At 45.3% G+C, this 16,234-nt stretch overlaps 1 protein-coding gene across 3 annotated transcripts in view; it reads left to right on the top strand.

Moving 5' to 3' along the window:
- The window catches only part of PDIA5 (protein disulfide isomerase family A member 5), a 192,202-nt gene that overhangs the window by 78,343 nt on the left and 97,625 nt on the right, over positions 1 to 16,234 (top strand). For all 3 annotated transcript variants that reach the window (XM_090046002.1, XM_090046003.1, XM_090046000.1), the window contains 2 exons: positions 10,641 to 10,724; positions 12,188 to 12,233. In XM_090046002.1, the coding sequence (XP_089902128.1) occupies positions 10,641 to 10,724; positions 12,188 to 12,233 (130 nt within the window). The remainder of the gene's footprint in view (positions 1 to 10,640; positions 10,725 to 12,187; positions 12,234 to 16,234) is intronic.

The following is a 16,234-nucleotide window of genomic DNA, read 5'->3' as shown; positions in this document are numbered from 1 at the left end:
TTTCAGCCTTCCCACGTTTTAATTAGGAAGCCCTTGCTGAGGTGTTTGATGTTGAATGAATTGCAGCGTGAGAGATGTTGGAATATTGAATTAATGTCTGGTGAGATGCAATCTTACACATGGCATCTACTTTTTGCTGCTGTCAGGTAGGACAGAACGTTTCCGTTATGGTGTTTAGGAGATCCGGTGAGCTGGTTCTGGATTGGAAGCTGAAGGCTGAGGACCGGTGCTGGCAGAACAGTATAGTAACACGATTCTGTGAACCCATATAGGGCATCCAAAAGGTTGGTTGGCAAGATTAGTTTCTTCAGTTTGAGCTATGAGACATCCTAAATGCAAGCTGAGACCCGGGGACCCAGAACTTTCAAGACAGCTGCGAGTCAGGACTTTTAGATTCTGCCATTAACTCCAAATTCGTAATTTAGGGCAATTGGCATGCTTATGCCTCAGTTTACTAGACAGATGGGTAGGATAATATTGGATTCCCAAGGATGATGTGAGGTTTAATTAGTTGCTGTTGGGAGATCTTTGAGTAAATGATGCCACGGCAGTGAAAATGACCACTACTTATTCATGTAATGCATTCAGATGTTATTGTGGTGGGTATATAAACAGTCAGAGTATTTGATTTATTCTTTTCGCCAGCAGCTTGATGCAAGTTTTGCAAATAGAAGGACTTTGCAGGTGCAGGACCTGGCTAAGCACATGGGCATGGGAAATGGGAAGATGAGCTTGATTTGATAAGTGGGTGTTTTTTTTTACCCTTCACTATAACCTTTAAGGAAGAATTTGTCTTAAAATGGGATGATGCAAAGAGCTGGGGGACAGCATCAGGCACCCCCTGCTTATCTTTGCCTGCCTAGACAGACATGATGAGCTTTCACCCCCAAAACTCCAACTGATCACCCAGATGCACCATGTGTTGCTAGACTCTCAGGAACAGGGCCAGGTGTTGGGGCACTGAGTGAATCAAGAGTTATGCCAAGTTTAGCCTGTATACACTATGAAATGGTCCAGCCCTGGGGCACTAGACTTTGGTACTTTTGTCTGACCTATGTTCTTGTGAACGCTCAGGAAGGTGCAAAGGGAATGTGTGCACTGCATTACAACAACATTTTTGGTCTTCGATTTTTTCTTCTTTCTGATTTTTATGAAAATAGATTTATAAATCAAAGCAGAGCAAGCGCATATTTCTCTGGCTCTGGGCAATGAATCCCCCATCAAACGCACACAGTTTTTCCTTCTTTTTTTTAATGTTGGTCCCAAACAGAACAAAGCTGTGTGGGTTCCATCTGCTGCCATGGCGCATGTGCTCAGCTTTAAAGAGGAGATGCCATCTGGCTAAAATGTCTCACTCCTTGGTTTGTGATAATCCCACACTCCTGCTTTCATGCTATTTACGTGATTTGCTGCTGCTTCCTTCAGGAGAGGGTCTAAAAATTGTCTGGAGTTGTTAGAAGCCTATGGAATTTAACATGAAGTTTAGCTTTTTTTTTTTTCTTCAGAGTGGTCTCCAAATTCTAGTTTGGCCAATTATGTGGCCTGACTAAGGACATTGCAAACTTTTGGCCAGTCTGGGGGCATGTTACACTCCTCATTTTAAGACTAATTTCTTTTTCCTTGGAAGCTTTTTTCATGTTAGCCTTTGGACGGATTTCTCTTTTGAGTTTCCTCATTTCCTCGATTTTTGATTTTGAGAGTAGAAAAGACCCACTAAAAATAATTGATTCAATTGCATAATTAGTTGAGATGGACGACGAGGAGGGATTTTAAAGAGATAGTGTTCCATTGAGAATGAAAAATATGGAAGTCCTTACTTTATAAAAGACAGGTGGGATTAGAGGTAGTCAGAAATCAGAGGTCCTTTTGCAAAAAAATTCATGCAAACACCATCCTCTTCCTTTTTAGGATGAAATTATGACAGGGAATTGTGAAATTATAAATTCTGAGTTTGGGGCTCAGAAATGCTCTGGTGAAGAGAGAGAGAAATGCAACAAAGAATGCAGCCCTATTGCATCTAGGGTATCTTGCATCTAAATGGATTGCAGAGCACTGTTCTGTAGGATTTCTTTCGTAATGCTGAAATATAGCCTCATCTAAGGTGCAAGGCAGCAGTTTTTCTGTAGTAGGTGCAAGTAATGGCTTAGGAGAGGAAGTAAAACATGTACCTGTATCCTCTAAGAAGTTTTAGGTGATGTTTGCCCTAAGAACACTTTGCCGGTATAGCTGGTTAAATACTTGTGCTATGACAGCAAAATATTCCTGAAAGGACAGAGTTTGTACAGGCAAAACTGTTTCAGTGGTGTATCTCATTCCAGCACTTCTCTTCCATGCATTGAGTGAAATAACCTATCCACATTAATTTCAGAATAATAGACTTATTCTACAATGAGTGTTCACATAGCTTATCTGGAATAACTGCTTTGCTTTAAATTCTCACCTTACCTTAGGTGAGACTCTGGGGTTAGTAGATGGAAAATTCTTCAAGACCCTGTATACTGCATTTCTTCAGAAATGTGGCATTTAACTAAAGACTCCTCTCTATGCAGAAGATGCAGAGTTCAGGTCATGCATTGTCTTACTGTTTGCATTTCCTGATCTTTTTATTTTTTCCTGAATTGCTGATTAAGTGTGGAAATGTTAACATTGCTGTTATCTAGAATAAAATTAATGTTAAATTAGCTAGGGTTTAATTAACATTTTCCAGTTTTCTTGCACTTAGTGCTTATTAATTTTAAATATTGTCTGACTGATTCTCCTTAAATTCAACTGAAGAATGGTGATGCAAGCAAAGACCAGTGCAGAAGTGCTTGTGTGTATGGGACTGGCTTATTCCTAGAAGTATTTTCCTATCCCTCTGTTTCCCAGTATGCATTCGAACATGTTCATGACATCCTATTGAGTCGCACTGTTCTCTCCAGATCTGAACTCTTCTAATAAAGAACTCACCATGTAAATGGAGTCCATTAAAAGATGCAAGAACGTACAACTGCCTTAGCTTTTCAGAAGTTCCCGTGCTGCCTTTGGTTGTTCCTTCAAGTCCATTCATCATATCTCTATGCAGGTCTTTGTGGTGCTCTCTAATCCCCTTTATTAATTTGGCTCTCCTTCCTTGTAACTTTCCACCTTTCTGCAAACAGGAAGGTTATGCTATATAATGTTTTATTCTCACTTATCTTGATTGCTGGCAGCTGAAGACACCTGCATTACCTTCTTTCTTTTTTTGGGTGTCAAAGATTCTTGCTTTTAGGGAATGGATCTCCTGAGTTTTTTAGTTTTGGGAAGTGTGGTGTCCTGTCCCCCCCCCCCCTCCCCACCCCCCGGTAATGGCCGGGGGAGGCAGGTTGTACATAGATTCTTTGGTTCTCTAATTGACTAACAGATCGACAGAATCACTTTTATTGGATGACTGGTGGTGCTGGTTTTCCACAGCATATAGATTGTTCCCTCCTGCATTCCTGTCACGTTTCAGGGGACTGTTCAGAGCGGAAAGCTGCAGTCGGAGGGCAGGGTGCTGCTGATGGAGGAATCTTGCGGTGTGTTGGGGCTGGAAAATGAGCCCTGCAATCCAAATGAGACCTTTGTTGTCTGCTAATCCCAATCCCTGCATGCTTTCTATAAAGCAGTGTTTCCTTTCCTTGGTTCAGGCTTTTCTTTCTTCCCCCAAGATAAAATCAGAACTCTTTAAACATTGCAGTTGCTGGTGTGAGATGCCTGTTTGCTTCTGGTAAGCACAGACCTGTTGTTATTCTCACTTGCCTTCATTAATTTCCATGTGAGATGTAGAATAGTGGAGACAGATCAGCAAATCTTTGTAGAAGAGGGAGAGAGACTGTATTTTAAGATCAATTTTTTTTTGCCTTTGTCCTGCTCTTGGAGTCTTTGCCTGGTCTGTTCTGCATCGGTTTTTCTGCCACACTCATTGCAGCAGTTTGAGTGCCCGTCTGGTGAGAGCTACGTATGTGCTTTCTGTCTGAGTGGATGTAAGCCATTATCATTTGGTGCCTGCTTAGCACAACTCTTTGGAGAAGTGCTACTGCAGCTAGGTTGACAGCTTCTGAGAAATGATTTCCCCCTGCTTCTTCCCCTCTCTTATTTCAGATCTCTCTCAGGAGAGTGATACAGGAAGGCCTGAGATCATTGCAGAATATGAGGATGCTTATAAAGGTGACATACTGTAAGCAACACTGTTCATAGCAGCTGCCACATCATACTAGGAAATAGTGATGATACTACAAAAGCAACCCTTTCCATGGGAGCATGGCTGGAGAGGGCTGGTGAACACAGCGCACAAAAGATGTCTTATAAATGATTCTTGCTCTAGTGTAGGAAGGATGGTTGTAAGGAAGGTACTTGGACATCAGGTACTGCATTGCTCTTAAATGACATGTGAGAGTCCTGAACTTCATAGTAGCAAGTATGTCTCTGAACTGGCATTTGTTTCTGCTTTCTGACAATGTTTTGAAGGCCTGCTTAAAAACACGCGCGTTGCTTAATTTAAATGACTTGGTGGAAGCTCGCGGTATTTCCATCCCTTTGTCTCGGGTTGCACATTTGCGGGATCTGAACTCTGTGCTTCTCAGGGTGTTCATGAGCCCTTTTTCCATGAAGGGGGAGAACAGGGTATGTTCTCTAGCACCCAGCTGGAGGGCTTTGCAAAGGCTCTGCCCTGGGGCTGGGAAATCAAAGAAGGGACAACTGCAGCCTGTGAGACGGTTGGCCCAGAGCACAGCATGGGCTCCCCAGCCTTGGTGAATGCTGACTGATGGCTTAGCACAACAATCGCAAGGATATTGTGGAAAGCCGGTTAACCTGTAGTTAAAATGGGGCTGGACTGCCTAGGCTCTTCCAACCATGTCCTGAGATAAATTTAACTTGATCGATGGGAGGAGTAAAAAGCAAAGAGAACATGGGCAGAGGAGGAGAGAGGCCTGACTCGTGTCTCCCAAGCATTTCTAAGATGCAGCGTGGTTGGGAGCTGCCTTGTAATCCCATATTTTAGGGCTTCTGCTGAAGAACAAGGCAGAAGGTTCCCTGCATCCCCTTCCCCCCACACTAATACTTTATTTGGCTTTTCTTTTGCCTTTGAAGAATCAGATGTGGGCTGTAGTGAAGAGCCAGCTGTTTGGGGTGCGCTGATGTTTCTCCTGCTGCTTAGGAGTCTCACAGGTGCCTGGCTGGAGGGTCTGGCTCAGGTGTTCAGGATCACGCCATTCCCAGAATTGTGGTTTAGAAAAGAATTTTCCTCCCTAGGTCAGATTTGACAAATATTGGGGTTTTGACTTTGGGTTTTGTTTTTTGGGGTTTTTTTAGGGGGTTGCTTTTCTCTGTAGCAAGGGGCACAGTCGTCTTCCTAAGATCCTCTGAGCACGTTTTAATCTAACAACTTCCCTGCCACTGTTAGCCAAGATGCTGGCAGTGACCTTGTTTCTCCTATTCTCCACTTGTGGCTCACAGTAGGATTATCTGTAGGGCATTTTGTGGCTGTGGAGTATGAGAGAGGATGGAACGGGTGATTTTGTGGATCCTTTGGACATGGGGACGTTGTTGCCTACATCTACAATACTCTGGTCCACTTGAGCAGATGCTGGACCAGAAGTGGGGAACTCCTGGTCTGTGTGCAGCTCTGACGCCGCTTGCTGTCACTTCCCTTCTTTTTAACTGATTCTTTTTTCCCACCCGTCCTTTGTCTTGTCTGTGTAAGTTGTAGGCTCTCCAGGGCAAGGATTGCCTCCATGTGTGTTTTTGTAAAGTACCTGACACAATATGGTCCCTGTCTTGGCTAGAGCTTTTGAGCCTGACAGCAGTATAAATGACTGGCTTTCAGATTTGTTGATATGGTGATGTGGTTCAGATGTGGTTATGTGATATGCTTGCATGAGAGCAAGCCAGTGTTAATGTATGCAGAGTTGCTCACCTCATTACTTAAACCAGTGCTTCCATGATGTCTTCATTAATCACTTTGCTGTGCCTGGGCCCACGGGAAGTACAGATAAGGGACAGCTAGTCCATGAGTGTGCTACAAAGAAAAGTGTAGCCAGACGGCCAGTATGCTGATACGCCACCTTCCCTTCACATCCCTGTTGCAGAGACTGCCCAGCAGCTCCTCCACCCCTTTCCTGTCCACAGCCCAGCAGGAGAGGAAGGCTTTTAAACTGTAATAATCTGGCCCTGCTTGTCCCTACAGTAGTGCTTATTTTATTGTGCAGCACAGTTTGAACATGCTGGGATTTTTTTTGTCTGTGTTCTGAGAGTGGGTTTGAAAATCTTACCGGGCCCAGCTGGTGTTCAGGCTTATTTGCCAGTCAGAGGCTAATAGCAGCATACAGGTGCGCTCGTTCCCTCTTGGTGAGACGCCAACGGACGGTATAATGTGACGAAGAAAGTCTTTTGGGGTTGGCAGGAGCAGCTGTCTGAGGGTAGAGATGTTCGTCAAGATGCTGAGTTTCACTCTCCTGATGTCCAAATCTGCCAGAATCCTTGACCTGTACCTGATGGTGATCAGCAGTGCCGTCTCCAGGCACCACGTTCACCCTTGGAACCAAATCAGCTTCTGGTGCAGCAAATCCAACATCTGGATTATTTCTCCCTCCATGCCTTCTGGCCCTTCTTGGTCTGTTGTTGCAAGAGCCCTTCCCTGAGCAGCGCCTGTTGAGAATAAATTCCCGTATCTTTCCTGGATATGGAGAGAGGTGGCTGGAGTGCCTGGCTGGGACCACTCTGTTATTTTGAGGGTGCTGGCATTTGGGATTGCTTTTTCCATGGGGATGCAGCTGGATGTATCGAATGCAATTTAAATAAAGCTGCGGCCTCATCCTTTTCAGTGGCATAGCACTGAATTAACAGGGTTAAAATTCATGTGGAGGAAGGTGGTGTGAGATGGCACAGCCATGTTAACAGTGGGTATGGTTACTCGGGGTTTCTAGTAACCCCTTCTCCTGAGCCTGGAAGATGCTCTGGTGTCTTGTCATACCCATTAAGCAGTCAATTCTGAGATGGTTTCTTTCTTTTTTTTTTTCTTTTCCCAGCACACTAATGAGCTCTTCTACTTTCTTCAAACGGTTTAATTAAATCGCAAGAGCTGGAGTCCTAATTATCCTTTCCCATGTAAGAGGTAAAAAGCTTGCCTTTAGAGAGTAGCTGTTGGCCAGAATCCAGTGGAGGTAAATCTCCCCAGAGCAGACTGAATCTGGGTTGGTATTTACTTTCCTGAAGGATAACAGCCGTTTCAAAATGGTATTGTAGAGAGCTGTTCCTTGTGGACTGTTTTCTTTTTCTGGCTGTGTGGAAATCAGCAGCAGCAAAAGGGGGGTTGGGCAGCGGAGGGAGACTAAGTCCAGTATTGCCTTTGCAAAGTATGTTTTTTCTAAGAAGACCTAATTCAGTAGCTGGGTCGGTGCATCTGGCATATGCAGAAAGCTGCACTGGGGCATGAAAAAATTACTGATGCAAATTTAGACCTGATTTGTGCTGGGGATTTGCTTGGACATCGGCCATGCAGACCCCTTGCATAGATGGATTAAATTCTGTTTCATGCTGGCGCAGGGTAAGATGCACAGAGCAAATTGCAGGTTTCTGTCCGTCTGCAAAGGGTTTGCCCCTGTGCAGCAACACATGGCTAGAACTGAGGCAGAACCTCAGTGCTGGAAAGATTTAAATAGGCTGTTTTTTCTGCTTTTAAGACATTGCTGTTTCTGGAATTTACATTCTTGGTTTTTTAATAAAGGTTTCAGTTAGTGAGGAAGGAAATGCAAAGAGTTGAAGCAGGTGATGTTTGTTCCTGGTATTAATGGCGCACTTGTGGTAGTACCTGGGCACTTCTCACCTGTAAATCTCAGACTATCTCAAACCTTACTGTCCCCCTAGATAAGGGGAAAATGAGGCTTTGGGGAGATAAGTGACTTAGCCATGGCTCCTCAGTGACTTGGTGGCAGAGTTTGTAATTAGCACCCTATAGTGCCTGATCCATTGGAGAGCACGGCCATAACCACTGGAGCAGGATTAATGGTTGCAAGCCCAGGGCTAAAGGCCCTCCAGCCCTGTTTGCAGATCTAAGGGTCTGTATAGCTTGGTGTTTGTGACTGCTTGCAACAGTGTGACCCTCGCTTGGATTGACGTTAAGTTAGCCCCATTGAACTTGCTCTTCTTCACACTGCACAAACATTTGCTTCCAGGTGGGGCTGTGGCACAGAGTTGACCACAAAGGGACTTGCCCTGGAAGAAGTAGTTGGGCATGCCTGGGGCAGCGTTTTGAAAGTGTGGGCTCACTTGAGCTGGGTGCCAGTTACTTGCAGCAGCACAACAGACTTGGCTCTGGGTAAGCCCCTCTGTGTCCCTGGCTAAAGCTTGGATGGGGTAGACTTCAGATATGGGGACTTCCTGTGGTGAACGAGCTGCCTTCAAACTTGGCCAGCGAGACGGCTTGCAGGCATGTTTTGGCTGTGAATGGGTGGCTTGGGAGAGCAGAATGGCAAGAGGTGGTGCCTGACAGCCAGGCCCAATCATCTATGGCTTTGTAAATGGCAAATGGGACTGTGCAAGGCAGCTTCCGAGTGAGATTCATAGTGAAGCACAAGTTGCATATCCTTTTACGAGCCCCCTCTGCATATAAGATGGGTGACCTTGTTCAATGCCAGCTGAAATATCTCTAGTGGCTTTCCCAGGTCCTTCCTTAGATGGACTGAATTATGGCCATCCAAACAACAGGTGCCAATGGCCAAATTGACCATTACGTGATCCCAGAGGTAGCAAGTTTGAGGCCATAGCAGGAGCACTCCTGGTTTGGAATCCAGCAAATTCTGCAAAATACCTTGTCACAAGGACACAAAAAAGGAAGGAAGATCTGTGGCTGAAAGGGACATATGCAGTTTTGTGGCAAAGCAAAAGGTGGAGGGTGGGGGAACTTGTAGCTGGCTGTATTCTGCTATTTGAGTATCCAGGACCAGAGATGAGTTTCCTAGGACTGCAGGGTTATGCGTGGGTGAGAAAACAGAAGCTTCTAATTAGGGGAATCATCACATGCTTTGCTAGCTCCTTGAGATGCTAATTTAGATCTGTAATTTAACACTCCAGTGTATGTCTGTCTTTTAACGCCATGTTGTCTGGAACGTGCCTCCTAGGACTTCCTGCACACAGTTCCCTCTCTGCAACAGTGTTAATTCATTGGGTTTCTTTGCTCTTCCTTGTTCCTCACATTTGCAAGGAGACAGCTTGAGAATGTTTGTAGAATTGATGCAGACACCAGCAGGAGCCCTCTGTTCAGCAGGGCCCCTCGCAGTTGTGGCATTGAGGCTTTCTGAAGTGACTCTAATCAGTTTAAACTTCAGTGGCATTGATAGGTGCTCAGCATTTTTATTTGCTAAATGGATTGATTGGTGCAAAAGGTACAAGGAGCCTCTGCTGAGAAACAGGTTTTTGGAGTCTTTTCATTTTGCTCTGTCGAGGCAGCTAACAGCCTTGTCAACATACACCCTCCCTTCTCTTGGCACTTTGACCATTTAACTTTTCTTCAGGAAGTTTCCTCTTGCAAGCCATGTTCTCTTCAACAATGAAGGCTTCATATAGTTGACAGGGGTGTAGGTTGTAGCTGTGTAGGTCTAAGGACATAGGCAGACAAGGTTATTTGGGTAAATCTGATAGTTTTTTAATTAGAACAACTCAAATAGTTGGAAAAATTCTTCTTTGCAAGCTTTTGTGTTTAAATACCCTTCGTCAGGCTGTGGAAGCATCTGCAGTTGGTGTGCGCTCTCTTAAGCCTGGACATAAGTCTTACAAACCTAAGCAAATGCTTTCTTGATTGTGGATATGTGTGTTTAATTCAGTGGTTCTTAACCTTTTTATGCCCAAGGCACCCTTGGATAGATTCAAGGCACCCTTTGGAAAATACCAGCTCAAAGTTCTCACTTGTTTTTTGACTATAAAAAAAAAAAAAATACTAGAGCAATTCTGTTGCAAAGAACTCGGACCACAACAGACCAGATTGTGTTTTTTAACGTTCCAGATTTGTGTGTGAAATCTTTGGGTCTATCACGTGAATCAGGTTAAAACGGTTAGGTTTGCAAACACTGTGTGCAGCACCCTAGGAAGGACCTCAAGGTGCTCTGGGGTGCCATGGTGGCCTGCTTGAGAATCACTAGTCTAATCCCGTCTCACAGTTCCCTCTCTACTTTTCAGTCTAAACCCTCTCATCATGCTTCAGGCTTCCTCTGTGCACTTGGATTCATTCCTATCCTAAGACAAAAGTTGACTGTTCTGTTTGTTTTATTCTCTCTCAAACCAGTCTTGCCAACCAAACTATGGGCACATCATCCTGAAATGTTCTTGGAAGCTCTCCCCTAATTACCTGCACTGAAGCATGTATCCTGGAGTATGTTGCAACCTGTGCTCTAACAAATAGGACACTCAACTTAAGAGCACTGGTTTTGGACCGTTCAACTCCATGTACCCAGAATGGCTTGGATCCACGCTGGCTGCAGTAGAACACCAGCGTGCTTGTCAGATGTGATGGAAGCCACCATCCTCTTGTATCTAAGCAAAACTAATTACTGATGAGAAACCAGGGCTAAATGCTTAATTTTCAACGCTGAACTGCTTACATTCTTTTAACCATATCTTTTTTTTTTCTTATGTGTATCTTGCAGTGATGCAGAAAGCCGAAAATTATGCAAGAAGATGAAAGTAGATCCCAGCTCAAAGGAAAAAGGAGTGGAATTATTGCATTATAAGTGAGTGTGGGACTGGGGTGAAAGAGGCCCTCACTAATTGTCCAAGCTATTTATGAGCATGTGGCATTCACTTATTGTTAGTTCTGTCGTATAGTCTTTCCCCCAGTGCAGAGGCTTATTACTGTATTTACTTGAATTCAAGATGACACTTCCCCTCCCCAGTCTTCGAGCCTCATTTTGGAGTTGAGCACTGGCTTGGGTCATGCAGTGACTCGGCTTCAGTTTTGTCCCTGGCCTTGGGGATGAAGTCAGAGCTAAGGTGCTGCCTGCCCTGGGCTTGGATGGCTCATTTGGTGGGGGAGCCAGCTTACAGATGGGGGAGCACAGGCGCAACTGGGGGCAGGGAGAAGAATGGGGGCACCTACCTAAGTGAGTACCAGAGAGCATGGGGAACACTGCAGTCTCCAGCTACCCCCTTCTCTCCTTACCTTCTGCTCTGGCTCTGATCCTTCCAGCCCCAATCTGACCCAGCTGGGAGATTCTGCTTCTTTCTGGCCAGGCTAGGCTGGGTCAGGGCTGTGCTACTGCTGACTGCCCAAAGCTGAAGTGGAGTTAGGTGATGGTGGTGGTGGGAGAACAGGTGAGGGGGCAGGCTGCAGGAGGGATGTACAAAGTTGTGGGGGCAGAAGGTTGCGGTGGGGAAGGCGGGCAGGTAGGGAGGCCAAGGGAGAAAGATCCCTCACACGGAGTCCGCCTGGGGCTGGATCCCACAGATCTAGACATATGGTAGCATTGGAGTAGCAAGTAACGCTGGCACTGCTTCCCTGCCACCAAATATCCAGACCCGTGAGCCCCGATGACATGAGCTTGTGGGCTGGATTTGGCCTCAACAGAGACCGAGTACCGCTGGCCTAAGGGGTTGCTTTCAGTAGGGATTATGCACATACCTCCTCCCCTGTTACCTGTATTCATTTAGGTATGACCTAGTGGACAGATCACTGGACTAGGACTCAAGAGATCTGTGTTCTACTCCTGGCTTTAGCACTGTCTTTCTGGGTGGCTTTGAGCTTGTCATATCACCTCTGTGCACCTGCTTTTCTCCTTTAATCCTGCGGGGCCCCCCCCCCCAGGCCCTCTTAGTGAAGCACTTGGAGAGCTGCTGATGGAAACTGCCGTTCCTGGAGTTAGATTGCCTTCTTATGCATCATAAAAGTAGGGATAATGCAGCAATACAGGGTGCTGAGCAGCTGTCTCTCCCAAGATCATGCCTTTAGTAAATGGTCTCATTAAGGCTTCAGAGAGGAAATTATTCATTAGAGGCCTGTTTGCTTTAAGCTTATTTCTACCTCCCCCATCTCCCCCCTTCTTTAAATTGCTTTGCATTATATTTTGCACAATTCTGTGACTTTGGTGGGATAATTTATTCTGGAGAACAAGGTGTTGGGGAGAGGGGGGAACAGCTGTATGATTTTTCAGAAAGATTCCTGAAAGTTCACACTGTTTCCCTGTTCCTCATTCAACAGGGATGGTGCATTTCATACTGAATATAACAGAGCTGTCACGCTAAAGGTAAAGTTTAAATATGTGAATTTTTTTGACACTGCAGAGGAGGGGAAGGAGTGGGAGGGACATCTGTGGATTAAACAGATGTTGACACTCTCAGTTTCATGTTACAGGGGCACAGGGTAACTGTCATCAACAGCTGTTAGGGGAAAAAACCCTTTAGGTCATTCTGTCTACGTGCATCTCTCAGTCCCAGAAAAGCTGTTTGCGCTTAAGAAGATTGAACCCATGTTACATTGCTTAAATTGTGACTTTAGTTGCAAACTGGTATTACATAGGGTGTTTTTTTTTCCCTCTGCCAGATCCTATTGATAGTTGGCTGTAACTAATAGCATTAGCTGGACAGCTTTTATGGAAGGGATTTCCCTGTTGTTTTAGCAGTTATCAGCCATAAAGAGAGCAATGAAATGGCCTTTTCTTTCATCTGATTATGGAGCCTCAATTCATATGACTATACCCTGAGCACAGGAGGAACGACATGACCATCTTCCTTTGCATAAAGCAATGGGAATCAAATTCTATGGGGACAATAAGAAGGAAAAAAACATGTCAGTGACTTAAAGCAGGGGTGGGGGGGACAGGGGACAGAGGGATGTTGTTGCTCATAGAGTAATAGGCTAAATGCAGGGTATACTAAGCAGAAACTGTACAGCCTTCCCTTGTGTTTTGCTACTACCTGGCAGGGGGGCTGGCAACAGCTTGTTTGCGCTGAGCAAATGGTTACCCTGAGATCAAATTTACTAAATCAGAAGACATACAATCTGAACATGGCCATAGCTTAGACCAGTGTGTAGTTTATTGCTGCCTCTGTGAGGGGTAACTTGACTGGACTGGAGTGACTTCAAGCAGTGTAGGACTGTGGTATGTGTCTACTCTACGTTTGCGAGGCGGTAAACTTGCTGTGTCCGCAGGGGTGGCCAACATGTGGCACATGCATCCTATATGTGTGCCATGCAGCAGGCCGAGGAGGGGATAGATAACACAGTGGCAGATAAGTCAGGAAGCAGAAAATAGAGCAGCAGATCAGGCAAGAAGCACAGGTTGGGAGCAGAAAGAGGACCTTCCCCAACTAGATCATGCCAGCAAAGGCTTTGTCTACCCAGGTCTTAAAAACCTCCAAGGATGGAGCTTCTACCACTTCTAAGTAACCTGTTCCAGTGTTTTACTACCCTCCTAATGAGAGAGTCCATCCTAATATCCAACTTAAACTTCCCTTGCTGCAACCTGAGCCCATTGCTCCTTGTTCTGTCATCTGCCACCACTGAGAACAATCAAGCTCCATCTTCTTTGCAACCCCCCTGCAGGGAGTTGAAGGCTGCTATTAAATCCCCCCTCAGTCTCCTCTTCTGCAGACTAAATGAGCCCAGTTCCCTTAGCCTCGCCTCATAAATCATGTGTCGCAGCTCCCAAACCATTTTTGTTGCCCTCTGCTGGACCCTCTTCAATTTGTCTACATCCTTTCTATAGTGGGGGGGCCCAAAACTGAACACAGTACTCCAGATGTGGCATCACCAGTGCTGAATAGAGGGAAATAATCACTCCACCTGATCTGCTGTCAACACTCCTACCAGTGTAGCCCAGGATGCTGTCAGCCTTCTTGGCAACAAGGGCACACTGCTGGCTTATATTGAGCTTATTGTCCACTGTCACCCCCAGGTCCTTTTCTGCAGAGCTTTTGCCCAGCCAGCCAGTCCCCAGTATGTTTTGATGCAGGGGATTGTTCCATCCTAAGTGCAGGACTTTGTACTTGTCCTTGTTGAACCTCATGAGATGCCTTTTGGCCCAGTGCTCCAATTTGTTTAGGTCACTCTGAATTCTAGCCCTGACCTCCAGCATATCTACTACTCCCCTCAGCTTAATGTCATCTGCAGACTTGCTGAGGGTGCACTCCATCCCATCTTCTAGATTATTGATGAAGACACTGAATTAAACCAGCCCCAGGACTGACCCCTGGGGCACTCCACTTGATACCGGCTGCCAACTAGACATTTGAGCCATTGATTACTAGCCTCTGAGCCCAATGCTCCAGCCAGTTTTCTATCCACCTTACAATCCATACTTCCAGTTTGGCAGCTCGGTAATACCCACAGAAGGAGGGTCCTGATCCCAGCAGAGGCATAACTATAAATGTTGGTGCCTAGGACAAAACTTTGGGGATAGAAGAACTCTTATATCACCTCTGGAACGGTCTTGTGCTCCCCTCTCCATCCCCCTCTACCCACCTGTAGGAGCCAAGCTAGAGAAGCCCAATTCTGCTCAGCTCCAAGAGGGTGCAGGACTGCTGCAGATATGGCAAAGACTCTGGTGGTGAGTGGGCATCATTCTGGTACCCTTCTCTCAGTGCCCAGGACTGGTGCCCCTCTTGAACCTCATGGGCCCCAGTACAGGTGGGAGGGAAGATGCTCTTGCTCCAAAGGCCATGCACTTATCTGTTAATTGATCCATTAAATTCACCAGATGTCCTTTTAATATATTTTTAAAGAGGAGTTTGATTATACATCAGAAGTTGGTGTCAATCCATTTCACCTGCTGCTAGCTTTGCTACTCTGATTTCTATTTTAAAGTTCGTTCTTTCTTTCTCTACATCGGTGGTTCCTTACCTTGTTAGGCTCAAGGCGCCTCTCATGACAGGTCTTAGTTTTCATTCATTTTTTGACTGCATAAAAATAATAGAGCAGTTCTTCTGTTGCAGGGAACTTAGGAATACCACAACAGGATACAGTGTTTTTAACACTAGGGATTCTCACTTCACGTTTCTGGGTTTATCTTATAGGAGGAAATGGCAGATTTCAGGCTAAACAGCTAGAAGGCAGGGCAGATGTGCACCTTTTTATAGGGCTTTCATAAACCTGTATAATGAAGTGAACTTGGGTTCATGAAAGCTTGTCTCTGTCTCCTAATAGAGAGAGAGGCATTGAGGCACTGAATGTCTGGATTTGGTCTGGCTGCTGGATTCTGTCTCAAAAGGGGTTTAAAGGGGGTGGTGATAGATTTAGGGCAGCCTCCAGTCCTCCATACACTTGCCTAGGCGTACGCATCAAAGCCCTTGCTGCGATGGTCACAGCACTCTGTAAGGGGCATAAGGAATCTGAGGCAATTACCCAAATGTCCAGGCAGCCCTTTTTAGGAGTAGCCTGCTTGCCTCCCTTGAGAGAGGTGCTAGAAAAAATCCATGGCCCAACCTGAGAGAGAGAGAGACTGGGTTGGGGCACAGATTTATTTGGAGGCACCCCAGGGTGCCCTAGCACCCTGCATAAGAGTCACTGTTCCGTATGGTCTGCTTTCTCTTCCTCCTCTTGTTGTCTTGCATATGCTGCGACCAAAACCTTCTCAACTGCATTTCAGCTGAGAATTTCTAAGTACACTGCAAACATTAACTCAGCCATGCAGCAACCCTACTCAGAAGATGCTATATATAGATGGGCAGACTGAAATGCAGGATGCTAAGGGACTTTTTTCGTGTCACCCAGCAACAGGTATCTTATTCTCAGTCTTTTGCTTTCGCCAACTGACTACCCAACCTCACTTGCAGCCTTCCAAAGTATAAGGTAGATGCTCCATAAACACATGTCTGAACATAAAGCCTTCACTCTAGGATCAGGCACAAGGAAAATTTTCTCCTGACAGCAAAATCTCGTTAAAACCCAAACTTTTTCAATACAAGTAAAGGGAATAGATAGAACCAGGAACCCACTAAATTAGTTCTGTTGTAAGCCCTGAAGTGTTTTAAAGCTTGCTTTTGTAAGTCCCTCTCTTTAAAAACCCAAAAGGTCCATGTGTCTGATCAAGAGGATAAGCCTCTCTTATTAGCATCCCTACGGCATTGTAGCTTGAGGGAACAAAGTGCAGGAATTTGCTTTCCGAGCATGGCTAGTTATCATCTTTATATAGCTATCATTATTTATAGCTAACCACCATGCTTGTTCCATCATGCTATAAAACATGGTTTGTCCGGTCTACACTGCAAGATGAAACAGTGTTCCTGACCTCTGCTCCATCAGTATTAC

Source organism: Crocodylus siamensis, chromosome 4 (assembly GCF_052110815.1).
Source record: "Crocodylus siamensis isolate JL-2025a chromosome 4, ASM5211081v1, whole genome shotgun sequence".
In the NCBI taxonomy this organism is placed as follows: Eukaryota; Metazoa; Chordata; order Crocodylia; family Crocodylidae; genus Crocodylus; species Crocodylus siamensis.
This window is presented reverse-complemented; position numbering and strand designations above follow the sequence as displayed.